The sequence below is a fragment of the Acanthaster planci genome, linkage group LG13 (genome assembly GCF_054643075.1).
Source record: "Acanthaster planci isolate LZ-2023a linkage group LG13, COTS_SCS, whole genome shotgun sequence".
In the NCBI taxonomy this organism is placed as follows: Eukaryota; Metazoa; Echinodermata; class Asteroidea; order Valvatida; family Acanthasteridae; genus Acanthaster; species Acanthaster planci.
Window position 1 is genome coordinate 2,420,964 of NC_141789.1, and position 27,437 is coordinate 2,448,400.

General features: G+C 46.2%; 5 protein-coding genes across 6 annotated transcripts in view; 2 read left to right on the plus strand and 3 right to left on the minus strand.

The window, feature by feature from the left end:
- The first annotated feature begins 554 nt into the window (after nt 1-554).
- Nucleotides 555-3,840, plus strand: LOC110977125 (uncharacterized). Its single transcript, XM_022230969.2, has 4 exons — nt 555-948; nt 1,457-1,729; nt 2,201-2,521; nt 2,943-3,840. The coding sequence occupies exons 1-4, from the start codon at nt 703-705 to the stop codon at nt 3,168-3,170; spliced, it is 1,068 nt and encodes a 355-aa protein (XP_022086661.2). The 5' UTR covers nt 555-702; the 3' UTR covers nt 3,171-3,840.
- LOC147796916 (uncharacterized) lies at nt 3,259-9,236 on the minus strand. 2 transcript variants are annotated; one of them, XM_087144966.1, is made up of 4 exons: nt 8,961-9,236; nt 6,507-6,821; nt 5,811-6,164; nt 3,259-5,415 (listed from the first exon to the last, which is right to left on the minus strand). In XM_087144966.1, the coding sequence occupies exons 1-4, from the start codon at nt 9,061-9,063 to the stop codon at nt 4,748-4,750; spliced, it is 1,440 nt and encodes a 479-aa protein (XP_087001092.1). In that variant the 5' UTR covers nt 9,064-9,236; the 3' UTR covers nt 3,259-4,747. The 2 variants fall into 2 exon arrangements, with proteins under 2 accessions (XP_087001092.1, XP_087001093.1); XM_087144967.1 differs by lacking the exon at nt 8,961-9,236 and adding an exon at nt 7,335-8,931.
- Nucleotides 9,237-9,801: 565 nt separating this feature from the next.
- On the minus strand, nt 9,802-11,004 carry LOC110977075 (putative G protein-coupled receptor No18). Its single transcript, XM_022230877.2, has one exon. The coding sequence runs from the start codon at nt 11,002-11,004 to the stop codon at nt 9,802-9,804; it is 1,203 nt and encodes a 400-aa protein (XP_022086569.2).
- A 342-nt stretch (nt 11,005-11,346) lies between these two features.
- Nucleotides 11,347-20,705, minus strand: LOC110977076 (metabotropic glutamate receptor 3-like). The gene is made up of 2 exons (XM_022230878.2): nt 18,118-20,705; nt 11,347-11,898 (listed from the first exon to the last, which is right to left on the minus strand). Exons 1-2 carry the CDS (start codon nt 20,143-20,145, stop codon nt 11,347-11,349), a joined length of 2,580 nt encoding a protein of 859 aa, XP_022086570.2. The 5' UTR covers nt 20,146-20,705.
- Nucleotides 20,706-26,025: 5,320 nt separating this feature from the next.
- Nucleotides 26,026-27,437, plus strand: part of LOC110977078 (slit homolog 2 protein-like) — a 56,329-nt gene continuing 54,917 nt past the window's right edge. Inside the window, exon 1 of the mRNA XM_087145192.1 lies at nt 26,026-27,016. Coding sequence (XP_087001318.1) covers nt 26,814-27,016 — 203 coding nt within the window. The 5' untranslated portion in view covers nt 26,026-26,813. The remainder of the gene's footprint in view (nt 27,017-27,437) is intronic.

The following is a 27,437-nucleotide window of genomic DNA, read 5'->3' on the forward strand; positions in this document are numbered from 1 at the left end:
CGTTGGCAAGTTCTTGCATGATCATCGTTCCCGTTTATTGTTTGCGTGCACGTGCTAGAAGTTGTTTGTAAGACATTGACCTTTCCCGTCATGTTTGTGACCTTTGGTAGAGGTTTCAGAAGCAACGCAAGAATATTTTAGCAGTAGAAGAAGAGATCGACTTCATGTATGCTTCAAAAATGAAAGGAAAAATACCAATATTTCCCTTCACCGTGCTTTCTGTACTTGCAACTGGAGTTTGTGAACCGTGTATTTTGTTACAAGGAGTGCCGCGTTGCTGAGACATGAAATGCATAGTCTGTTAACTTAGAAACGCGTATTCTTTGTCCGTCACAATGGTTCCCTTGTGGAACGGTCCTTGCGTACCGTTTTGTCAACGAAGAAGGTCATTCGGGAACAAAGCACCCGCGCGTATCCACTTAAGGCGGCGCTGATAGGGCAGACCTTGCACGCGCGCCCGAATGACCTTGGACGCGCTTCATTGTGGGCATGCGCTGTTGGAATACCGAACAGGTTCGTGGAAACAACGCGTGAAATTAAGAAATAATAATAACGATCTCCACGTCACAATGTCGTAAATATAATGGGTATTTCCAACCAAAACAAAAAATGTAGTGGAAGTGTGGTCGAGACACTCGGTGTTGGCGGAGCGTGGTCCACGTAGGAGCTGGCCTCCGTATTTCCTCGCACGACCCAACAAAGATGTCCGTTTCGAAGGCTTCGCGAGGAAGCCGAAGGGGTCGTTCGTCGTCAGCCACGCCTTCCGTAGCTGGGTTGAAGGCGGGATCATCTCAAAGTTCTCGTCGGACTGGCCAATCTCGAAGCCACGCTCAGCGACACTCACCCATGAAGTCTAAGTTACCTGCTGTGATATCTGACCGGTTCCAGACTTCACGGTCGGGGGTCAAGAGATCAAGCATTGTTTCCAGGGCCAGAGGTCACCACAAGGTGTTTAGTTCATTTTGTTTTCTTTTGAACAAAATTGCAAATGCTAAGAAAACTAGCTGAGAGAGCGCACAGACCGGTTCGTATTCAATGCGCAATTACACTTGTGACGTTAACAGACTAAGCATGTCGGCTCTGTGACCTTTAACAAATGGGCTATACGTTTCAGCTCTATAGGATTCGCGCTTAGTGGCGTCAAATTAGTGTGTGAAGTATGAACCAGTCAGGAAAAATTGTGCAAAAAAGGATTAACACTGGGCATGCTTCATGGGTTCTGGGATGCAGGCCTACTTATTTCGATATTTCATTGTCCCTGAGGCTTTGCCCCTTTCCTTAAAATTCCTTGTACAAGGTAATGTCATCTTTCTTTTTCCCAAGTGCTTAAGTCTTTCCATAAGCTAAGAGCACCTTCAATTTTGTTAATGGATAAAGAACGTCCTGCTGATATGCCCCGAAGTTCAGCTACTTCAAACTTCTCTCTCCCTCTAACGAAACTTTATTGCATCTCAAGTTGAGCAAGAGACCCGCTGGCCGTCAAAAGCTCCGACGGGCCCCGCCTTTCACCAGGGTCTTCTCGCAACTGTCTCACTCGCGCTACTTTCTCCGAAGCGCCTCGTCGACGAAAACTGGAAAGCGGTCATCGGCCCAACGCCGAATATCGTTCCAGTGTGATGTGGCGCGATATTCCCTGCGCTCCAGGGCTGGGATAAAGCGACAAGTGGACCGGGACAGCAGTGCGGCTGACAGCGCAGTGGGCCGCCGGCCACGCGGTACGAGTGGAAAGGTACAGTCCTGCTGAATACGGGCAATGGGCAATAGTGCGCCTCCAAGAGTTTGCCAATCACGACGCGCGAAATCTGTCTCATGGTGGCGCAAGATTGTGAAACGCCCGTATTGAAAGCCCAGGGTGACTTAAGGAAACGAATACCTTTGTCACTAAGAAACTCAAATCTGCCCTGTGCTACCGGAGGAAAATACAATGAGCATAACTTCAATCTCTGAGAAATCACAGAGAAACATATTGTGCTTTTTATGGATAGGCCCTATGCCGAAAAACTGGCCCAAAATTCTTTTTCAGTAGTTTGCATGTCTGTATTAGTTTGGTAAAGTTGTTTTTCTTTTATTATGTAGTGGAAAGGTACCTCAGGAAATGAACAAAAAGTTAGCCAAATTCTTATTTTTAAAATTCTTATCTTGTTTTTTTTTCTTTGTTCTGTTTTCGTTCTTTTTAAATTTATTTACTATATAATGACAGAGCGCTGGGTCACAGAGGGATGATTCGAGTGAGCCTGAGGCCTCCTCCGACCGGACCAAAAGGAAGCGGAAAATCTCTGCTCAGCCCCCACCTCCCCCCAACACACCTTGCTCAACTCCGGAGACCATTACCCCACCGAGTAAGAGGGCTCGCTCCTCACCCGTGTTCAGTGTGAAATCGACCGCCGGTAAAACCACCCGGCCCCGCACGGCACCACCTTCAGGGTGCTCTGGGACCACACGCCGCCGCCCGGATCTCGACCCGCGGGAGAAGAACGAGCCCGCGGCAAAGAGACAGCGTCGACACGAGACCGTTCTGATGGTAAGCGGACCTGTCTCACTTTGACATTGATTAAGAATTCATGTTAAAAATTATTTATAAAAATTTTTAGTTTCTTTCAAAAATAATATTCCATTCAAACCTTACAGAAAGTCGCGCCATATATGACATTGCATTAATGACCACTTTTCTTCAGCGTTACAAATCTTATGCGATTGAATAAAATAAACAAATTTTTACATATCACGACTGCACTTTAAATTGGCTCTGGAGTTGTGTTGTGTGAATTGTTCATTTCGTGGGCACTTCAAATCAATTATTATTTTTTCGAATGTACTATTTAGTCTGCGTGTGTACCTGAATCATCATCATCTTGTAGTCGAATTGTAATTGGGAATATTCTATGAGATGAGTTGACCAAAATTAGGGCAGTTTCTCACGAGTTCGCAAATTGAAATTATAGGATCTGAAGAGGCGACTGGATGCTATTCGTGCCGCGGCTAGGAAACGGGATGTCGTTGCCATGCCAACCGTTCGCATCCGTTGGGAGAGGGCGCTTGATACTGGGAGCAATGCAGTGTCAGTCACCGCTGTTGTCAGGCGGCTCAAACGACAGTTAGCTGAAACCACGCCCATCATCAGCCAAATGAGTCTGCGCAACGGCAAAACAAAATTCAACCAGTTTGAATAGCGACGCACAAGTATTCAGTATTGTATACCCTACCGATAGTGTTTCGCTGTTACCGACGTTCACTGACTAAATATCACAAGTAGACAAATTTATAGTTCCTATAGTAGCTTCATTTGGGCAAGCATTATATCCTTTTCAACAGGACTTTAACAAATCCCAGCTATATATTCCCAATAATTATGTTCAATTCACGTCTTATTCATACTCAGAAACAGAAGTTAACACAAACCATAGGCTTTGTTAAAACAACATCACATTACATCATATTGTAAAATGCATTATTATAAATAAGTGAAATTTACTGTCAGATGCGAACTTCGAACCATCAGATTAATATTACTGTGATAATCTTCCCCAGACTTTTAATCAAAATGGAATTTTAAACAATTATCCTATAATTTGACTTAGAGGTTTGATGGGTAAAGGAATCAGTGACATGAATCCGACAATTCTTGAAATGATTAAAATACGTACCCGTGGGTAGAGTTCGATAAGCATATATATGAATCACACAGTACAAGTTTTAAAAAGGCACATACATTCACAATATAACATCAAATTTTAATTAAAGTTACGACTGAATTCTGTTTTTAAATCAAACTCATTCGAACAACAGCAATGACTCAAGTGGCCAGCGAAATAAATGGAAAGCTTCCAGTTATCCGTAAGACATCTTTTGGTTTAGTCCGACAGCAATCCAACTGCTCTGTTTTATACACCCTTTGAACTGAATGAGATCATTGAAAAAGGTTTAGAAAGTGAGGGGACTGAGCTGAACAGGTCTCTGGGGGTGTTATCTTAAACCTCTATTATTTTCAATTAACAGACAAAACAGGAGCTTGAATTGGTTTTGAAGTGGTTATTGTGGAAGCAGATACGATCAGCACCTTGTTACAAATTGACCGAGGCAGGGTACATTGCACAAGTTCAAGTGAAGTTGTTTTCCACGAAACTGCCAACTCGGAAACTGCACAATTAATGCGGCCGATTCACAATAGCGCGCCTCCAAGAGTCTGCAACGCGTTGGCCAATCACAATGCGGGAAATCTGTCGACCCAATGCAAATTTGGAAAGGGTCGCCAGATATCGCGCATTGTAATTGGCCAACGCGTTGCAAACTCTTGGAGGCGCACTATTGTGAGTCGCCCGTATTGAATACCCGCTGCCTTCCAAAAAAATAAGTCAGTTTTCAGTTAAAAATTAAAAGAATGTCTAAAAAAATAAAGAATTAAAACAGCTGTGTGATAATTTAGGATTGAGTGCGTGCAAAAAAAAAGTTCATACTTCCATTGGTGTGACTGAAAATGAGTTGTGTTTCGTGCATTATAAATATTCATGGAAAACGACGAGCTAAACAAACGAAAGTATCAGTCTAAGTTGTAAGATTAACCTATTTGATACCAAAATGAATGATTTCTGAGAGTTACTTTGGGAGAAAATGGATGTTACTTTTCGGTTGCGGGGTTATATTGGGACATACTGTGGTAGTTTCGAAGATAAAATTTGTTAGTTTTGCGCTGCATTGTATGGCTATAACAAGAGTGTTCGGTGTTCGAAATTTTGAATCAGCTTGAGTGCTAGAAATACACCGACTTGAGAGCATGTTCGCCGTGCATGGAAAACACGAACTTCTCGACGTTGTCTTCGTTGACAGCTTCATAAACATGGCCGTCGTGTGGTTTGTCTTCGGTTACCGGGGTAATAGATTCCCGGGGTGGATTAATGTCTTCCCGCTTTTCCTCGGCGCCATCGCCTGGGCTGTTCTCGGCGGGTTCTGCTGCTTCAGTTACATCTGCATCTTTCTCCACCTCGGTTTTGCCATCTTCTTTGGTCACTTCGCCCGCTACGTTAGTCTCCTTGCAGCCGCTTGTTGCCTCCCCTGCGCCTAGATTGCAGCTCATCTCCCCCAGCTCATTACCGGCACTGTTAATCTCCTCTTCGCGTGCTTTCAACGCCTGACCTTCGACCTCACCCCCCGGACCGCTGTCTTCACCCCCAGTCTCCTTCTCTTCCGCGTAACCCTCGTTCTCCTCCCCCGCGGCAGCTTTGCCCAGCTCGCGTGGCCCTGACACCTCACTGCGAGTTTCGTGGTGGTCCCCCTTCTCGCCGATGAGGTTCTCCAGGTCCTCGCTGTTCCTCCTGCCAGGAGATTGGGCGAGGTAGCAGGCGAGAAGAGGCAGGAGCAGGCCGCCAGTGACAAGGACGGAGCTGGCCACTACTATCCCTAGTCGTGCCATTTCCATGTCTGTTTAATAAGATCCCATTGGAAAAGAGCATAGGATATCGGTAATGGTATATTTTACTTTTTCTAGCTATCCAGTTCGTAAGTGTGAGGTCACTTCAGTTTAAACCACACGTGCACTGCACATAGGGTTACATGCATTGATCGCCGGTTATGTGGAACCATGGAACCGGAAGTTAACGCGCAACTTCTGCGATCGTCCAATGGGAGCCTGCGAATCGTGGCGCGTCTGCCTTTGTGACGAAGTCACTTACGAACCGGATAACAATGAACCTTTATGCAAAGTAGAGCTAATTGCCTTTTCCTTGTACTTCTGTAAGGAAATTAATTTTGTCCTTTGATTTTAAATCATTTTCCATACAGACCTTCGGACAGTATGATCCTCGCTTCAAACTTACCTCTGCTTGACGCGATCATATCTTCACCGTCTCCGTCAGCTTCACATTTCACTCCCACGTCATGCGAGTGCGTGCACGCCTCCTTGCCTGCAGTGACATCGCCGCCCTCCGGGCAGACAGCGAGCGAGAAGATTTCGCTGCACACCACCGGCCCGCTGCCTGGCTCGGCCGGCAGGTTCCAGCCGTTGTCTTGCACGCCGCGGTACCCGAGGTGCTTGCAGACGGCATCGGCGAAGTACTCGGTCCAGCCCCGGCTGCAGAGGGTCCCCCATTCGTTGTCGTAGAATACCTCCAGGCGGCCTTTGCCCTGCCCGACCGCGGGGCCCGTCAGGCGGAAAATGTACCCCAAGCGATCTGTTGAATGCGCAGATAGTTAGATCAAAAAATGAGTTGAAGAAATGAATTAAAATGAGGACCCATTCACGTTACTGCCTCGTCCACTCGATTTCAAAAGAAACCTATGTTAGTAATACACCTAATGTATGAGATAATGTTCAAAGATGAAATTGGCCATTAAAACCAAAAGGTAGCACTTTAGAATTTTTGTAAACGGTGGCAGTTTTTGCGCAAAAAGCCAAATTTTGTTGCTCTTCCCTTTCGCATAATTCGGAGCCTGAATCTTTGCCAAAACATAGTTCACCCTTTAAATAATTATCGCCCATAAATGAACAAAATTATTTTAATAACCATACATACTCAGGAAATCTTCAGGTTCCGGATCCCACTCGCAGCGCAATCCTACGTCATCACTGTGTGTGCACACGTCAACGCCCTCCGATGGGCAAGGCGCTAGCTCACCGGCTTCAGCGTCCGGGCACCAGGGAGGTCCGGTCCCCGCGCCCAGGTGCACGTCCCAGCCGTCCGGCCGCACACCCTCGAAGCCCAGCCGCCGGCAGGTATAGTCAGCTAGCGGGTAGGTCCAGTTGCGACCACAGACGGTGACCCACATGCCGTCCACGTAGAGCTGTAGCCATCCCTCGTTTCGTGCCGTCCCGCCGCCCAGGTAGCCGACTTGATGGATAAAGGGCGAAAGAAAGACCCCCCCCCGAATGAAGCCAAAATGAAGCCTGCATGACGTGCCACTTTTAAATGTCAGCATCATTTATAATCCTTATTTATAACTGCTATGCAACCAACCAGTCCTTTTCCCTTCGAAAACCCAACGGACCCGGGATTCAAATCTGACGAGCAAAATTCACAATGTTTTTGAGACTCACCGTCCTTTTCTTCCCGACATATATTCAGAGATTGAAATTAAGCTACAGAGGGTCGATCTGATGTGATCTTGTCTCCACTCACTGAGCCCCTCGGGTGATGAAAATGTTGTATCAGTCATGATTTTCCTTCTAGTGTGCGGTTTAGGTGCGATGCGGGCCTATCTAATTCTGCTCCCCAGTGAGTCAGCATGATTGCTATTCCTCGAATAAAAAGCGGGCAAATCACACGCCTGCTTCTCTGGCCATCCCCCAAATGGCGAAAGATATGTTTGTTTTTATCCCAAAATTAGCCCCAGGAAGCAATTACCGGTAAGTGGCCCGGTTCTAAGGGCCTGCGCTGCCGTGCTGTAGAGACTAGGTGTCCGACTTTGCGTGCATAGAATGAGCTTGCATCAGGCTATTTCTGTCGAACGTGAAGGCCGGATATTTGGCTCGACTTCGCAAATTCGCTCGGTCTCGGGAGACACAACGATTTTTGACGTACGGAATAAGTAAGCGCTGGATTTTCGACAACACATCCCAAATCGCCCTAGGTGTAAAACACAAAAATGTGAATGATATCGATCATCTGTCCGATTGATGGATTTATGTTAATATACCCGTTAGCGCACCGAGAATTATTGATCGCAACAGATGTGCGCCGCCAAATGGCATAAAAAAGCATAATGGTATCCGCTAGTAGTCTGATACCTATAAAGTCGAGATACGACCTGAAAAATTCCGTAGGGAGATGTGAGAAGCGACAGTTATATTAAGGGTGTAGTCCACTAATTCAGTCCCAAATAAAAACAGTGTAAACTCGGCATTTTTTAGGAGCCATTAACGCGCGTACCAACATCCCTAAGGTATTTGAAACACATGTTAAATTATTGTATGGTCCCTAATCTTTAAGTTTCTTTTTAATTTTCTGTTGGTTAAGTGACTATATTCTTAGTTATTCCCACAAAACAAATTACCCCCCGAAAAGTGATTTTTCCGAAGTCTGCTTGCATCCATTTTTCAAGTGACAACCCTCAACTTTATCGGGCACTTAGGACCATTTTCAACCGTAATTTGTAGGCATTCTGCTCTCAGATAAAAGCCTAAATACCCAAGGAGTTGATTCTGCCAACGATTTACACAATCTCATCATTTGGGGGCCATACAATCTCCTTTTTCCCCCCAAAAGATACCGCGGGGCCACTTTAAATGCTGAGCTGGCCAGACATTCCTACTTGAATTAGTGAACTGCATCCTTAGTGCACGCGGATAAACTCTGCCTTGACAAAGGGTCCGTCACAATGCTGAACTAAAATAGGCTTTGATTCACCGTAAAACCGAAAGGTGTTAGCAAGTGATAAGCGATAGAAGGAAGCACCCTGCGGGTCCTTGTCGGTAAAAGTATCTCAAGTTTTCATGGGAAAGACTTTACCAAAGAGTTCCGTGGACTTAGGTTTTGGGCCGGGGGGCCGGGGGCGTTGGGCGGTGGCATTTAAGGGTTTGCGGTGGTTGTGTGACGCAACGCAGCAGTTCGACGCCATTTTACTCAGCTCCTGAATCATGCGATTCAGCCATTTCGTTGGACTTGCATACCAAGATATACAGTACCCTGCGCTCTTATCATGAAAGTCTTAATGTGAGGATTTCACGGTTAACACCAGCTTTATAAGTTGACTCGTCGTTAAAGTTTTTAGTCCAAGCCTGTGCCGTCGTTGAAAATGCAGTGTGGATCGAAAACACTTCATGACAGGTTTGTCGAGTTATGTCAGTGTGAGAAAACCAAATACAAGCGTTTTGTTTAAAAAACAAAAGCTTGAAGCGGAACTAGGCTAAAATCACTTTGGCTCACTTACTAGGAGAAAAGGTGAGACCGGATGTTTTCTTTAGGGTTCGGTTGTCTATAAAAATGAGGGCTAGTGTTCGGACTCGTGAAGCCCGAGTATTTTGGACTCACCCAGGTCGGATCCCGGTGTGCCGAAGCTAACGCCGGCTGTCAGCGTCAGGCCGACCGATGTCGACACAAGGAGCAGCTGCAGCAGCCCTGAGGCCCGTAACATCGTCTTAGCCTGTCGGTGGTGCCTTCGAGTGACTTCCCGGAAATGGGTGTCACGCACTTGTAAATAAGTTGCAGTTACTCACAGGGGATGGGAAACACCGAACTCCACCGACAGAAACTAAAATCAGAACTGTATTTATCTCGAAGCCTTGCTAACTCTATGTCTCTTCATACTGGGGTGACTTTACGAGACCCATTGTTTTTATGCGGTCTTCTTTTTTTAACACTAAGATCCGTCGATAGCTAGTACGTAATAGAAGCGGTGGCAAACCCACCCCTTAATGTGATCATGCCGTGTTGGATCGATGCAGACCTTTTACCGAGACGTTCAATCAATATATCTGTAACAGTGGCTTCACTCAGCTTCCGTAGTCATGCATACGGCATTCTATTTGTCAATCAATTTCAAACTTCACAGTGATTGTTGTTCAAAAATAAATACATGTAATTATTGTTACTTCTTTAAACACTTAGCTGGCACACGATCACGAGGAAAATTTGTCGAGCCACCTCTTGATACCAAAATTTTACGGTTTTGCTCCAAATATTTGACCAGCTTAGAGGTACACTACGTTAATGAACTGCAGTCTTTGCAGTGTGAGGAGGTGCACTAAAACTTTCATGTGACGTTCATTTTTCTCACGAAACGAGTGAAATCGGCGGAACACGTTAATGCATCTTGTTAAAGCAGCATGGTCTTTTTAATGGGGCCATCCAAAAGTGAGACCAGTCTAGACATCTAGGCTCTCCTGCATCGTAGCAACATTTGTATGGCTCGCTTGTAATCTTTTTTCATGGAGGCGTAAATGATAGGGTTAATGGTGCTATTGAAAAACCCAAGCCATCGGCAAGCTACCAACGGCCAGGGATTCACCAAGGCCTGGCGGATTTCCGGATGCCTCGCGTAATACAGGGCGACACAGAATGACGGCGTCCAGCAGACGATGTAAGACCCGACCACCACGCCGATCACTGCAAAGGACTTCCTCCTTCGCATCGCCATGACGTTGACAATCTGTTGCCAGTTGCCCCGTTGTACGGATGAGCTTTGCTCCCGACCCGCGTACGCCATCGCCGAAGCAGCGCCGACACCGGTTGGGTTGCGTCGGTGTTCTTGAGACAAGGATGGGCCGGGAATGTTAGCCAGTGCTGCGTCGGTTGCTACACCCGCGGGCCCCCTGGCGGTAGAGCCCCGAATGCTGCATCCGCGTTGGTCAGGGTGAAATTGGTTTGACTCCAGTTTGTCGGCTCGTGCCTCTCGTCGGCCGGGCGTTCTGGCTTGGCCCGGCGCGGGGCCAATTCTGCGCGGGCGGTTGAGTTTCCACGTGATCCGAGCCGTGCACACGTTCACAACCAAGAGAATGAACGTAGGACCCACAAACAAGCACCCATTCAAGACACCATTTCTTGCGAAGATCGCCCCCGAAGGGGAGCAGCGGTCGCCCCGATATGCCAAGTCTGACACGAGGAGCGGTAAAGACACACCGACTACTGCCAGCCACATGCAGAGAATGCCGGCCACAACGACGCGAGGTTTCCGGTACCGCAGGTACCGGACGGGCGCTGCCACCGACAGACAGCGGTCCAAGGAAATCAGGCACAGGCTCAGCCTGCAGGACACGGCTCCGATGGAAATGAAAAACGGCCAGAGACGACACAAGACGCTCCCCAGGGTCCATCCTCCCTGTCTCAGTCCATCGTACACGGTCAGAGGCATGACCAACAGGCAAAGGACGAGATCCGACGCAGCCAAAGAGGTGACAAGGAAGTTGGGCACCGACCGCAGGAACTTGTATCTTAGCAGGGCGTAGCAGCACAAACCGTTACCCACGGATCCCAGCACCGAGAGCGCAGCCACACTCAGGTTGTACCACACAGACTTACCCACTGCCCCGTCCGTTGCTCTGGGCGCTGTTACGTTCACGAAACTTGATGCATCCATGTTGTAATTTGTGCTCCGTTGCCGATAGCGCTTTTTGCTGTACAAACACGACAAATTAATTAAAAGAGCTGTCTAGCTGTCTGAATCCGCCCCCTCCCCCCTTTCAGAGACGGGATAGCAGAAGAAGCAACTGGACGCGGAGGGCGTTCTACTTTCCGACTTCAACAAATAGGAAATGAAACCACTTGAATGTGTGTAGGTGTTTCAGTTATGACGTGATGGGTGTGAAAAGTGATCCATTATTATGTCTTAAATATCAGATGTGTATGTTAATGGTTCGCCTTAACTGTGATATATGATATCTCGGTCACTTCATCTCCAGCTCGCATATTGTTTTTCTCTTTAATTACAGGAATAAGAAACACTGGGCAGGGCAGTCGAGTCAGAGGACGGCAGAGGATGAACCTTACTTGTATCCAAGAGGCGCGCGTCCCGATGAAGGGATGCCGCGGGTGCCTGGGAGCAGGGCGTGTTCCAAGCCGCGAGGGCCAGTCCGCCCTCCTTGACAAAGAGGATGGCGTAGAGCTTGGGCAGGTAAACGCAGACCAGCGTCAGGTAGGCGTTGAGCAGGAGCGCCAGACAGAGAGTGGCCACCTTCTGCAGGACCGCCACGGCCGTGGTGTAGACGGGCACTGCGGCCAGGCACAGCACCAGCGTGGAGTAGACACTGACCGCGATGAACTTGGACTCGTTGTAGTTGCTGGGCACCTTGCGGGCCTTGATGGCGTAGTAACAGCAGGCCAGGATCAGCAGCAGGTTGTAAAGTCCGGTGGCGTAGAAGTCTGCACCGAACTGGCAGTAGATCTCTACCTCATTCACGCTGCCAGTAATCACTCTGGATAGCGTCTGCGGCTTGGTGGGGCTGACGCTCATGGACACTGTGGCTATCAGGCCCTGAAAGAAGGGAAGAAAGTCTGAATTGTATCCAGATTGTGTAGTCAGAGTAATTGCACTGTCAGCCACACATTTCCTAGATCGCAGCAAGACATATCTCGATGGTGTGGGCATGAGACGGTGTGCTTAAATAACACCGCGCCGTGAACACGTAGCGTCGAAGGGATGGGGGGGTTGTCGGTTGTTTGTTGACTTAATATGCCATTCATTATGCGCTTACACCTTTAAGCTCCCTCTCCTCCAGTTTCTACTGTGCAGTTTACATGAAATTCACCTGCAAATACCTGCCTTAAAGACTTCTCTTTTCCCTTACTTTGTCCTTTTCTTCCCCTGCTTTGATCTTTTTTTTTTAATGGGACGGGTAAAGCCTTCCATATCGCATCGATGCCTAATGCTATTAGAGCCAGATCAAGTCTAACTCCCATAGCGGCAGTTCGTCATTCCGTGCACATTCATTGCCTCTTCGTCTTTCCAGAACTCGAATGTAATAACAGGTTTGCAAGTTAAATCGCTATAGGACTAAGTTGAATGGCCGATTCACGTCTGTGGAAATACTACTGCTGAAGTCTGATTTATTATTTTTTTTTATTAAGATGGCTCTCGGGTAAACAGGAATGCTATCGTGGAAATCCTGCCTAGTTTTGCTTCCATCCAACAAGACAATCATAACTGATTGATGGCTGTAATCTTGTAGGCGTATTCCCTTGAAGTATTGCGGTGAAGTCATGCCTAGAAATTACAAGGCACAAGCGAGGGTATATGTTATACGTGTTTGCTTGTCGGCGGCATTTGTTGCTTTGGATCAGGTGTGCAAGTGTATTCTTAAAAAAAACCCAAAACAGGAAAAGGCGCTTAGACTTTGAACTTATTTCTAACTACTTTTGTACCCACATTTTAAAACGTGCTTAACCGCGACATGTTTACTGTTATGTGTTAAGGAATGTATTTAACATGCTGAGCGGATTTCAAACAGCATTTAGCATTTAAGCCATTCTATATAACACGTGCAAAAGGTGTTTAAACCTCTAAACGTTGTTTCTGCTGACGTCATCGAGTGTTGATCTAGTTACACAGGGTCACCCATGCGTTCCGTTCAGAACGATGGTCTTCACCATAGAGCTGTATTCAGTAATTATAGACGGTCGTAATTCGCTATGTAAACAACAGTTTGTTCTTGGCCTCGCGGACAGTCGTGTTGGTATGATGTGGGAAAGTTGAAAGAATCACTCACTCGTTGCCTATATCCATGAAAAAGGCAATCAAATTCGTTTGTTTGGAGTCTTTTCAAAGGATCCCCATAACGCTTGCGTACTTTGCCAACCGATTTTACAATGTGTTGTATTGACCTGCCGCTTGAAGTCGTTACGTGCGAGGTTTTGATTATAAGGACGCTCCCATTGCAAGGTTTGCCAAGATCAGAGCAGTACACAGAGAAGCGCCAACTTTAGACTTCGGAACCCAAATGACTGTTCACTGTGTGTCCAGTACAACATACAGCTGTTTTGTGCTAATTTTCATGTGCGCTGACGCATAATCCACCATTTTGGTTCCAACAATTGAGAAACTCACGCAGAGAGGTACACCGGTATAAGTTTGAGAAACCCAAAGAGGGCGCGCTCCTTTCTACTCATAGCTTAGGCCTGCGTCAAACTTCGTGCTCCTGCTGGGTCGAACTCAAATACATAGAAAATTTTCAATTAATCCCGGCAGAAGCCCGACGTTTGATGCAAACGCTTTGCGACCCTGGCATGCTACACGACAACTTCTGTCTGTCTGGCGTTGCGTCAAATGTCGTGCTATCGTTGTGTCCAATCAAATGAAATTCACACTTCGGCTTCACTTATTTGGAACACGCATGCGTAGCAACATACTTGCGGATGAATATTTCACACAGCCTAAACACATGAGGAGAACTGCAGCGAGTCGTCATCTGATTTTGCGGTTGCTGAAAAATTGAAATTAAAAGTGACATTTTAACACCCCCAAAGGTTTTCTCAAATTATGTTTGTGCACGCTTCCAGGATTGTTGGGAACAAACTTTCATTTTTAATCCACGAAAACTTGCAAATGGGGGAAATTCAATGATGAACATAAGTTTTTGCCGAAGGAAACAACGGGGCGGAAAGATGAAGGCGCGTCCAGAAATTTGTAGAACGGAATTTTGAGACTTAACAACGAAATGGCGAAATCGCCGCATTGGATAGTGAAGTTACAGAACCGAGCGGTGAATCTGCAAAACCGAGTGGTGCACAGTCGAATCTACTATCAATATTGCCTTGGACAGTTAGAGGATGGTAAAGTTGCTGACTGGACAGGTTGATTGAGTGGTGAAGTTTCCGAATGTATAATGGCGAACGTGGCAAATGAAATGGTGAAAATAACTGTAAAGCGCAGTGTTATGATTTACAATGTACATGTATTGCTACCAAAGATGACAACGGCGTTCCATTAAACCATGGAATCAATCTCTCTCTCTCTCCACCCTGCCATCTTCAATTAAATTCGACTATCATTTAATAATTGATACCACTGCTGGCTCTGTCGCGCGTTTGCAGCACTCAAATGAATTACATTCGACGCCCCAGAAGCATGACCTTTGACGCACGCCTTAGAGAAACCTGGTTTTGACGATTTTTACATTCAAGATAATACAATTTTGGTTGCATGCCTTGTTTGCTTTCCAAATTTAACACTTACATCATTTCATCAGTATTCAATTTCACGTATCCCCTCTAGGCGCATTCCGTCGTTCCTACTTCTTGTTTTTGAAACAACGAATAAAACAGCGCACTCTCCCCTTTTGGAAACATTTATAAAATGCAACCCCCAAACCAGAATGCGTTTGCCATAAATCAGTAGAGTGCATTAAATTTTATAGATGAATTATAAACAGCAATATTTTACTGTAGCATCCCAACTATATCTCTCTACCCCAGATTTTTGGATAGGAAATCATCAATCAGGTTTATTCATAAATACACTCTGGGTTAATGAGGTCGATCAACATGGATAACCACCCACTTTCTACACCGACTAAAAGCCCGTCGGTTGTGATCATTTACTCGCTTTGTCATCCGCAAACGTACACTTGTTTATTCATTGTCAGGCTCCGCCATCAGTTTCGTGGATACCAGTCACAATTTTTTTGTCGTCGATGTGCCGTATTACAGAGACTATGTGATAGGAATTTTTTTGATCCATTGCGCCTTTGTATTTCAATGAACTGTATTCTCAATTTTTGTTTTGCTGTTTTTGTCTGTTTTGGGGAACCTTTTTGGTTTTATGCAAATAACTCTGCATATTCATGAGCAAAACCGTGATGTCATCTCAGGCACTGAACGTCAATGTTTCATTGATTGCTTTTGTAAATTTCCATTTCTTTGATAATTTACTGTTGAGTAATCTCATGGTCGTAAGCAACCTTCTGCAGAAATGATTTCAAAGAGGAAATTTGGGGTTCAAAATTTTAAACATGAAAACATGTCAACTGGAGAGTGTCTTCCCTGGTTTACAACACAACGGCAGTGCCCTCCTTTGTTTTAGTGTTTAAAAGGTGTACTTTTTTCAGTACACTTACCTCAAAAAGATTTTCCAACTGTTTCATACACCGTGGCGTAGATCTGTGCTGGAAATTGGAGGAAGGGTGGGGTGGGGAAAAGTATATATATACTATATACTGCCATATGCAGTATATAGAGGGCGATCTTCACGATAAAGAAGTACGTCTGTAATATGCGTCACATGCATGCAAAACTATCATCAGTGTGGCATATTATGGCTTGTAAAAATTGTTTTCCTTTTTCAGAAATACTTCAGTCGCTAGGAAATCCAAAAATTCTTCCCAATTCGCTTATTTTTTTTTTTTTTTTTTGCTCATCACAAAACGGGAGGGAGATATTCAATTGTCCATCCCTCCATAAAAGTGAGGGGGATATTATATACCCCCGTCCCTCCCCGGGATTTATACCCATGTTCAGAAATTTAAGTATGAAGATGCGCAAAAAGTGAGCTAAAAGACAAATTCATGGCATGGACGCTTTAATTGCGCAGCCGCGCGACATGCAAGCAGACAGACGCAAGATGCGCGGTCGCTGAAGGCAGTTATAATAACACCGACAATGCAAGGCCAATAATTGGCATGACCGATATATCAGTGTAATCCTCGGTCCTCCGAGGGGTAAAGGTTTGCTCACAATTAGGGTTAACCATTAGTGAGGAGAATTGAAATGGTTATGCCTACAATCTCGAGCCGTTAAGGAACTGTCCGCAAATAAAGTCACGGAGGGATCGCGGTTAGCGAATCGTTTTTGAACTTTGCACTGCGGCTTGCGAGAAGAGGGGGGGGGGGGTCGAAAAGTGGGCAACATTTTGATTGACACGCCCACTTGTTTGTGGGTTCGATTGATGCGAGCCAGCGACTTTGAAGATGTGAATCATGCCCTATCTTGTCCCAGACTAGACGGCTGGGTGACCTTTCCACGAGCAGATTTAGTGTAGCGGGTGGCCACCATATTTTCCCTTCAGAATAATGCCAGTTCTTTACTAATGAAAAGAGGAATGGAAAAAGAGGATTGTGTAAGCTAAATGAAATGACACCTATTCCAAACATTGGAAAAATGGAAATTTCGATCCTGGACAAAATTCCCACTGCTGTTGGTTTGAGCCATAGACCGAAAATAAACCATAAACCGAAAATTAATAAACCGACATTCGTTGGAAACATAACTGTCGCAGTGGCTGATGAAACTTAAACAGTGACTAAAATAACAATGCTGGAGGTGCAGGTGCTAATAATGTTGTTGAACGCGATGATGGTCGTGAAGATAACGACAGTATGGACCTTTATCGTGATGCCGCCATGTTTGTTTTGGCTCCCTGTAGACCCATTTGCGTCAGTAATACAATTTTGCACATTGACAAAAGGGAACAGCATCCATGTGGTTACTTTGGTTGAAATGGTAGAAAGGCAAGATGGCGGCCACATGATAGAGGTCTATAGTGTGGTAAAAGTGGGGGTGTCCGACGCAGTAAGGAATGTGCTGACAGTATCGACATAAGCGGGACTCGAATTGCGAGTTTCCTGCGAGATTGCTTTAATATCCAATAATATCACCACGCCGTTCTATGACAATATTTCAGAAACATTGAAACCGGTGAAGAGAAGTTACAGTAGACGGGTTTTGCTTTACAACAGAGGACTAAAAGTGAACAAAGGGTGTTTTGCTGTGCTCGGTAGTCAATCTATTGTCCTCGGTTGTAAGCGCCTGCGGTTATTCTACGGGAGAGTGTAATATTGTGGAAACAAAGAGAAAGGCCACGCCTTCTCCTCGGTGGCGAAGTACGGAAGCTACGGAATTCAAAGATAACATATCTTGGTAACATGGATTTCAACGATCATGTAACTCGGATAACCGGAAATCAATGATCATAACGTACATAAATTATTTCTAACGGAGACACGGGTATTCATCCTTCGTGTTATGCAAACGATAAAATCGGAAGGACACAAGATGACTGGTAGTAGGTCTGCACAAGGCTATTTCCAGACCTCATTTTTTTCCGGGGGGGGGTCACACCATTAAGCAGCGTCCTCGGTGCACCGTGAATTTTGCATTGACCGGTGCACCTCGACTTTTGCAATGACCAGTCGCCACTGGTCAATGTAAAGCAGCTGCTCAGATCAGACGCACGGTCCCCGTTGCCTTCGCTCCATCCTCCCCCGGGTCTGAAGCGTACTGATATGACACCTTTTAGAAGCTACCGGTACCCTGCAATGGCTAGGCCCCATACACCAGTGTGTCGTCGGCATGTTTATCATTGCATTCCGCGTTTCGGAAAAACATTACCTTTGAATTCCTAGTTTCGGAGATATGTCATCATTCCGAAGTACATTATCGTTGAATTCCATGTCTCCAAGATATGTCACATTTGAAGTTTGCATTTCAGAGATATATTTTCATTGATTTTAGTGTTTCCACAAAGAGTTACCGTTGTATTCCTTGTTTCGGGGATAATTTATCCAGTGTCTGTTTCTCTGTTCCATCGATAAATCAATTAACACAGTAACGCGGTTACATGGATGGTCATTTAAGCTTCCGTAGTAAAGAAAAACACGACTGTGAGGTGGGTGATGAGAAATGTTATAGCGAAGACACAGGAGGTGGGCGTGTCTAAAAGGAGAGAAGTAAGGAGGTTTGGGGAAAGATTGTGTCTTCTTACCTGGATGAGCACAATTATGGTGACCATTACTATCTGAGCTTTCGGTGAGACGAACCGTGGCCGCTTGACGGACCGCTGGCCCGCCTTGAAAATCCGGTATATTCGGACCACCTTCAGCAGAGTTGTGGAGAAGTTGAGGGTCAGGCTGAACGCCAACCCGACCTCTGCGGCGATGCAGGCGGCGGGGCCCGGCGGAAGGAGCGCCAGGCCGCCCGTCACGAAGGCCAAGGTCAGCCCCAAGACGTTGACACCGCTCAGCTCGCGGCTGGAGGCCTTGACCAGGGCGTGACCCCGGAAGGCCACACCCAGAGCCGTGGTAAGACAGCAGAGGGCCGCGCCCAGGCCCGACAGGGCCAGCAGCAGAATAACCACGTGGTGGCTGTAGTCTAGAGGTGTCGGGGCGATTGGACGGCATCGGGTGCGGGACGAGTCAGGCCATTCGGTTGGCCCACACCTCACGCAGCGACTGCCGTTCACGATGGTGCTCTTCCGACACGACTGGCATCCATTACAGCACCTTCCCATCGGTACTGGATACGAACCGGCCCGGCAGTCCTCTCGACAGCTGGACCGAGGGATCTCCTTGCTTCCGTTCTGCCAGTGCATCAGGGTTTCGTCCAGGAGAAGCACGTGCGTTGGCGAGCTCCACCGTCCAACCTCCACCATGCTGTACTTGCCGTCGACTTCATAAAAATTGTAAATCGTGTACGCTCCTCCGCCGTCTCCGTAGTCATTGAAGGAAAAATTCCCCCCAGGGGCCGGAAAGGTTACATTCTTCAGGTGGGACAGCAAACGGCTTCTGGTGATACCCTCCCTAGAAATGCAGTAAGGGGTACCGGCGCAATCTTCCTGGATGTAAGCGTGCAAGGCCTGGGCAAGGGCCCTGACGGCATTCACGGTGGGCGTTTCTGCGCCTCGTTTTTCCGCTCTCTGGAACAGTTTCCGAATCTTGGTACAGTTCGTGTAGTCCTGATGTATACAGAGTGCCTCCTGCAACCATTCGCTGAGATCGTCCCATGGTTTCTCGGAGACAGACGTGACGTATCTATCGAACTCAGGCACCGGTTCCTGGGTGGCTTTAAGAATGATTCCCCCGCTGATGACATCCCCGAGGTCGTTCTTGTTCAGTACATTTTCCCATACCTTAGCTGTAAGCCAGATGTAGCGATGAGTCAAGCCCGACTCCTTAAACGTCTGTAAGACAGTCAGGGCGTCGGTGCGACTCAAGAAGGTCACGATGACGGTGGCTTTGTCACTCGCCAATATCTTGGCTACTATGTCGTCGTAGTGCTCTTTGGACATGGAGAACCGCACGTGCGAGGACATCGCCAGGCATACGTTTCGTTTGCCGGCCATGGCTTCGAACTGCATGGCACCGTGAAGGCCATCGCTGTCAGTGGAGTAGAGTAATGCGACGTAGTCCCAACCAAAGTGGTCCAGAATGTCTAGGATGGCCTCCACTCGCAGCCTGTCCGGCGTGGAGGTCATCAGGAAGTTGGCGTACATCTCCCGGTCACTGAACTCGTCGCTGTGCGCTCCGTAGGACACCACCGGCACATCAAACAGTTGACCGAGCCGGCTGGCCTGAATGCTGGTCTGGCTGAAGCCGGTACCCACCAGGCCGACCAGTTGGCTGACACGGGGCGCGTTCATTGAGCAGAGACCCTTGAAGGCGCCGGGGCTGCCCGGACTGACCAAGGTCAGTCCTTGCCAGAGGGAGAGTTCGTCAGAGTAGCAGTCGTCCCTCAGGTCGAATCCCAGGGTGACGTTGGGCAACAGGTCGCGCCGGCTGTTGATCTCCTCCACGGCAAACTCCATGGCTAGTGCTGTCCTGATCAGCGCGTTGGAACGAACCTTGTTAGAGCACAGTCCCCGCTCTTTGCCAGCGGTTATTGTGAGCAGCCCACCCAGTACTACATCCCCGGGCTTGGTGAAGGAATAGCAAGCCCGATTCACTTGAGAATGATTTGTACTCAATGCAGCCGTCTTGACCAAAAAGACCAATGTTGCCAGGAAAACTGCCTTCATGGTTTAACCCAGTAATGCAGACACGCTCCCGAGATATTAAGCAAGCACTTTTACACAGAATGCAGCAGTGCGCTCCGCTAGCTTGTATCGTTCTTCAGAAATTATTTCCACGTCCCTGCCTCTTTGTGTGGTTAAAAATTCAGTAGGCCTACAGCACTGACTATAAAAAGGCCAAAACTGCTAAGACGTCTGAGCCTAACACCAAATTGTCTACCCTTTTCCCTCCTACCCAATAATCGGCTTCAAACTTGCAGCCTTTCAACGGTGCATCTCTGACACGTCTAAGGGTCGTTCCAGTTCTTGATCCAGTGGTGTACATGGATACCCAGATTCTTGTAGTAACAATTATCTCTGAGCAGTGCGGAGATTTCAAATATCCCCTTGTGGTTCTATGAACGCCGTGTTCAACAAATCAGTCAACTGTCGAGGATTCGAACTCAGAGCTTTCACCCGTGAGTATTTGTGAGTCAAGTGTACGATGGATATTCGTAGTCTGCGACAGATATTGGGCTGGAGTTGATTTCCTCATGCACGCATGCGTGGGTTGACAAAATGATGGGTGAGGTTGAAGCGTTGTGGGCGAATTGGACCGTCGTCAACCACTACGTCGAGTCGCCGTTGCACAAAGACCGCCACCGCTCGATCTGCCGAGGCAAAGCAAACTCCCATAGGCAGTGTGAGCAGTTAACGTAAACCAAGTTAATTCCGCCGATGACGAGATGAATATTAAATCGCAAGGCCGGCTTTGAAATGACATTGTTTTTACAAACTGCAACCCGAAGACTATCATACGATGTCAGCGCAGATGCTGCAACGTGGTTTTGGTCGAACGATCAAGAATAATGCAACAGGTAATTAGGCAACTAAGGAGTCGGGAACACGCAGAATTAATACCGGTACCAAACCGTAGCTCCTACATTAATTTTTGCTTCGACCTCATTTTGTGGCAAACATTTAAATGGCACAACTGTTAACATGAATGGTTCTAATAATGAAAAGAGTTTGAGACGATTATTTTTGCGTTGTCACTCGTTTTGATCCTAAGCTGCATGAGTTCCTGAGTTTGAGGGTGCTGACTTTAAGGATTTGGAGACAAATGACCTTCCCTTTATACTGGACGTCAGTGGGATCTCCCAAACCGAATTTTGATTTCAGGTTTTTCGTTTGTTTCTGCGTGTCACAGCTTAATGCCAATTGATACAGTGAACTGTCGTATAAAACAAGTGCCATTTCCACTTTGTTTTAATTCCATATTACGCCTGAATACCTCATTAAAAGAAAGGCCACACTCCACCATTTTGGCCTAGGCGAGTTAATTGATTTCCTTTGCAACTCCTTAAAAAATATAAAGTTTTTCTTTGAACAAACAATAAAGGTTTTGTTGGAGTTGGCCCATTCTTTTCAATTAGATATTTAATTTTCTGAATATATCACATTATAAAGCAAAGCTTGATGCACACGAGAAAAAAAATGATTACAAGCGCCTATAGACATCTGGGTCGCTTTATTGTGCAAGTTATTGTCTTTTTTCACCGCTAAAATGAACATTACAAAAAATATCATCCCTAATAAAATTACCCAAATGTATCTCTCAATGCACTGTCAATCTATAGTACATTATACTGTGACTAGTTCCCTGTTAATTATGCTTTATCATGATTTTGTGTTGTAACTTGTGTGGATGCCATTTTTTTAACCAAATAAGTCACAGACCATCAGTCATTTCATTGCCTTTAATGAAGGTAGTTTCCGAACGCGGTGTTTTTAATTTGATGACAAAGGACGGTTTCGAGGACGAATTATAATTTGAAAAGAATCAGTGAGTGGTTGGAGAGGAAACCCCAACAGAGAACAGGTTTAATCAAATTACATATCTGATGTTATAACTGCAGTCTCTTGGAATCGTACCCCATCCCCATGGAAACTGGTACATAAATAATGTTCTCAGAATGTTGCCGCGCAAATTACGGCGTAAATAGGAGGATCCGGGGCGAAAGTGAACATGCCGGCATCGGGGTTTTGTCGGGTACCAGTGCAGTGGTCGTGCACTCGATGTCTGATAGACTTGTAGTACGTGAAAGCTCAAGACAACACTTGGTCAAGTCAAAGAGGCTAGTGTCTATCTTTTGAAAAATGCACAGGCAAAGAACCACCCAGTTTTCTTTGATCTTACTGCATCCCCTTCAGTTCTGAACTTGGAAGCCAGAAAATGTCACAATTTGTTGGTCTGTTCTATTCAGAAAGAAAAAAAAACAAAGATCACTTGTTGGCTTTACGTTTCTTGAAAAAAAAAAAGGTTTCCAAAGTTGCATCTTGGCAGTTCAATCGATGCTCCTGGTGGTCACAATGAGAGACTACTCATAAATGAGCTGCAGAGGGCGCTTTGGCCCCTTGTAGAAACTGCACGCAGTGGGTTATATTCCCTCGGAAATTGCTTCACGCATAGGAATATAGAAACATCCAAAGTATAATTTCAACATCCAGAGAACATTTGAGAGAAAGAAGAGTTTTTCATATTTTAAATTTAAAACTGAAATCGGTAGAATTTCACAGTGATTGTTAAAATGACAATTAAGAGTGCTCTGTTGAAGACGATTCATAAAACGAACTGCTGGTAAAAAACGCCATGAGTAGAAGTAGCCTTCATCGGTTGAAAAGAGCCATGCTGGTCGGGACCGCTTGTTTTGTTGGTAGCGATGCGCACTCAACGCATGCATCTCGAAGTCGTTCGTGAACCAGCACATTGAAGTTCCTACCAAGGAGCCTCCGTTGCTAGGAAAATCGCGCCACCTATTGGTCCAGCTCGGAGCTGGTAGGTCTACCAATATTACTCCTTTATTAACAGGGCGCCCTATTTGACTTTCCAACTCTCTATGCTCACGAAGCATTCTTATCCAGCAGACAGACATCCTACCTTTAAATGTGGGCGATAGTGCCCGTTCGAAAGGTTGACATATTTCGCGCACTGTGATTGTTCAACGCGTTGCAAACTCTTCGAGGCTCACTATTGTGAATCGCCTGTATTATTTTTAATGACCAGGTAAAATTCTATGTTGTTTCTTTTACGTTTGATCATTCTCCTGAGCCCGAAATCGATTGAGAAAATACATGAACTACTAATTTTGATTCGATGTCGGAGGTATTAATTCTTGGTGGAGTGCAATATTCATTCACTGGCTTTCTGAAGTGCGCCCTCACTTTGTTGGACGGAAGTCGCGGCCCTGTCGTGAAGTAAACTCGGTTCCTCGGGTGTCAAAAAATGGTGTATTTGAAAATAGGACCCTGTACTTATTACTCGGGGTTCGATGTAATTTTCTGAATAAGGCTAGCTGTTTCTGATCCTTTCATACACGGCTCAAATTCGAAAGTTGCCCTCTGTAAACATCAACTGATTGCAGGACGGATGACCGTGTTTTTGATGGTTACAAATGATTCATGTCAGAATGTGGTAGACTGTGGTGGATTCATTACAGTCCTCTGGGCACTTGGCGCTGTTTATCTATTTAATGTAACTCTATGATCCCCTCCCCGCACATTTCACTTGTCTACCGCGAGTCCAAAAGCGATCCTTGCTCTCCATGGCTCCACTGTGCCGATAATCGTCCGATGTATCCTCCGTTTGTCTGTCACATCTTCCCCCAACTCGGGACGGCGCAGGCCGGTTGGGCGTCTTCCAGATTCCGCGCTTGGGCCGACACCGTATATCCGTTTGCCAACTGGCGTCAGGGATCTGGACGCTTCGCACGGGGAACAATGCCAAGCTGCTACGCGCCGTGGCCCCATCATGTCGTGACGGGCATTCTTCGCCAGACAGTTCAAATACGGGCTCCTTTCACTTGCGGTGCCGAGCCGATCTTTCAGGCTCGGTAAAGTGGGTCGGACAAAAGTTGCTCCCAATGCCAGAAATGTTAAGCCAAGCTTCACTCCACGGCGTTCATGGGTACCTGATAGACTTCAAACATCAAGTCAATATTAGCTTGCTTGGAGTGTGGGGGATGTGGTGTACCACGTTGGGAGCGCCGGTAGGATCCATTGTCATTTCATACGATATCATCCCCTCCTACAAGAAAGCAGCCTGTCAACTCTTGTCAGCTTCAAACTTTCACACGGTGGTCAAACTTCCATGCTCAGAATTCGATGAGGACTTTTTGAAATGGTTTTCTGATGGTGCACTGGTTAAGTTTTCCATAAACCCAATACACGTCTGCATCAACCAAACGCAGACGTTCAATGTCACTGAATTAAGGTTTGGCAAGCCCCATCAGCGACCCATTGTACCTTTGTAAACTACATCATGGAAAACCGATTTGTACTGCTTTTTCAGTTTTAAATCCATTGTAGTAATAATGTAAGGGCACAGATTATGATTATGATACTTTCCCTTAGATTTATAGAGTGTCGATATAGACGCATTTCAGCAATGATGCAAGTCGATGACCTTCACATCTTTATGTTATCCCTGCTTAGGGGACATTCTCAAATCCCAATCAGCGCACTGTGGGAAGATTGATACACGATTGATCGAACCGTCTAAGGTGGGAGACGTCTAAACTAATTCAATTACCATCTCTGCCCTCACAGATGTCCGTATGTACTCAGAGAACAAGGCAAGCATATGTAAAGTGACTTAGCCAATGTCGCATCATGTTTGTAACAACAGCTGAATTCGAACCCCCGCCCCCACGATGGGGGGGGGACTAAAACCATAACCGCTATGGGCACGGGCACCGCAACACGCCTTGTTGCGGTGGGTTGTGGTATACGTGTTTCGTAAATATAATCTATCAAAAACAACTCAATCACTGAATAAGGAGGACTGTTGGCGAGGTTTGTCCCTAGTGTGCACATTTTGAGGTCTGTGCACCGCCTCGTTCTCACTGGAAATCCCGACCTCACCTGGCAAACACGGTGAGGGACAGCATCATTAGACTTTGCCTGAAGTTTTGCTTCGCGCACCCCGGTTCCCCCATTCCCGTCCCTGATGTGACCCCCCGCAGCCAACATCCCCGCGTTTTCTCGTCTTTACCAATTAGTCCAATTTTCCTCAGTTTTAATACCAATTTAATCTGGCTCTTTTTGCTTTAAGTTCCTCCCGTAAGGTATTTCTGAAAACGTCTAGAGCCCCTTCCCGCTATTAGAAAAACGAATGAGCTTTGTTTTCTGAATTCCAAGCGCCTTCCGTTGGAGACTGAACCCTTTATATTGTATTAGAAGCCCGTGCCAGCTTGGCACCGACTGCCGAAAAGCTATACTCGTGATCCGCTATCCGTTTGCTGTCAAAATATTTACGGACAAATTGAGCAGGTAACATGAGGTTAACTCGTGGCATTGTAGAATGGCACATGACAGTGATGGTACATGACAGTGACAGATGACACATGGCAGAGGCAGTGCGGTATTAGATGTTAATTTCATTATTTGAGGATAATTTTGTCAGTTATGAATTACAAAAACATTTAAATTGGCGTATTGCAAAAAGCAACTTAAAACCGGCAGTACGTAATTATATAATGTGCCTGAGAATATCATTTTTTATAATTTGAAGTTTGCAGTCGACACTTTTGAAAATAAGTAACCATACATTGGAATGCTAAATGAAGGGCCCGTTACGTTTAAGGAAATTCATACTGCCATTCAGGCGTTCAAATAAGATAGGGCCTATTCTCATAGAGATTTGATCAGCAGAAAAGCGTACAGTTGGTTTTAAATTCATAATGCGGTTTCATTTTTTTTTTCAACTGTGGTAAAAGTGGTCCTCGTAATCTCCCCCGTCCCATTGTGATAATCCATTGAGTGACGTCCCACGGTGACTTAGGGGGCGGTTTATTGGGTTCTCGATGCCTGAAAAACCGTGTGCGTGACCGGCGCGTCAGATCCCTGCTCATGTGCGGTGGGCACGGGGCTTTGTGTACACAGCCTGGTGGGACGTCATCGTCACCCGCTACGCGTACGCGGTCACTCGTTAAAACTCGTCCCCGGTACCGTTCACTCGTAGTGTAGTGCTCAGTGGTGCAGTGGCGTCTCGGACGGAGGACTCTTGCGCACTACGTACTGGCGTGTGCTGTGCTTTTTTGTCGAGGATTATAATATCAAGTTATAATTGCGTTGTCGGTTGACAGGATTCGGACGGTTTGTTTTTATGCTTGGAGGACCGTTTTTTTGTCTTCAGCGCCGGCATGGATGCTGTCAAAAGTTGAAGGCAGAGGAGCATTGTCACCGGGGAGTTGGGTTTGTTTCGTTTTGGAGAGGCAGAGTGGATAGGAGAAAAGTTTGAGCAGGGGAGAGCGCTTAACTTGACATCGTTATTGGTTCGTCACACCAGTCACAGGGAGCAGGGATATATTTCGCGGAGATCCCGTGGGGTCATGCAGGCAGTCCAAGTGCCTCAGTAGCTCCTTCGTAAACTTGGAATACTCTAATCCCTTGACCGTTTGCCGTACGTGCCGCTTGAAAGGAAGGCTCCTATAATTCTACAGTTTCGGCAGGAAAGAAAAGTTCTGCATCTTGTTCTCCCCCTCTACACATCAATACCCAGAGGCAATATATATAACCGACGTGCACTTCTGTTTGCTGCGGTTAAGGAGGGAAAAGTAGGAGATTAATCAATTTCTGCTGGCTGTAGAATAGTATTTTTGTTTTGTTTTGTTTTGTTGTTCGCTGTCTTTCGGATGACCCGTGCCATGGATCTATCCAGGATGAAATACTTGATTGCCGGACTCTGTGTGCTGGGACTAGCGGTGGATATAAGCGAGGGGGGCAGGCGGGCCCGGGACTGCCCGCCGGAGTGCAGCTGCTACCGGCGGACCGTGGACTGCATCAAGCGGGGATTACAGTACATACCTGTCAACATACCCGTCAACACAGAGCGATTGTGAGTATGATATACACTGGACAGCAAAAGAAACTTGCCACTTCTGTCAAAGGCCACACATAAAAATTCCCTCCATAGAAATAAACAATTTTTTGTACACAGGTATGCTGCAATACCCCTTACTAATCACATGCCCCAAAGCAAGTGATTATCTTTATGACAAAGAAGAAATTGACATGCACAGCAACTTGGTTACTGAATCAAAAGTCACACACAAAAGCACTCTCCAATGACAAGTGAACACCTGTTTTGTCAAAATGATGTGCATGAGTGGTTTCCGTATCGGGATGCCATCGTTACTGACTATGCATACGCATTATTGAAAAGTAATTATTGTGACTTCTTTATTTCGTCCTGTGACGTTGATTTCTGCGTAAAACTTAAGGCTCATTCTGTTACATTCTGTGACTTTTGATTCAGT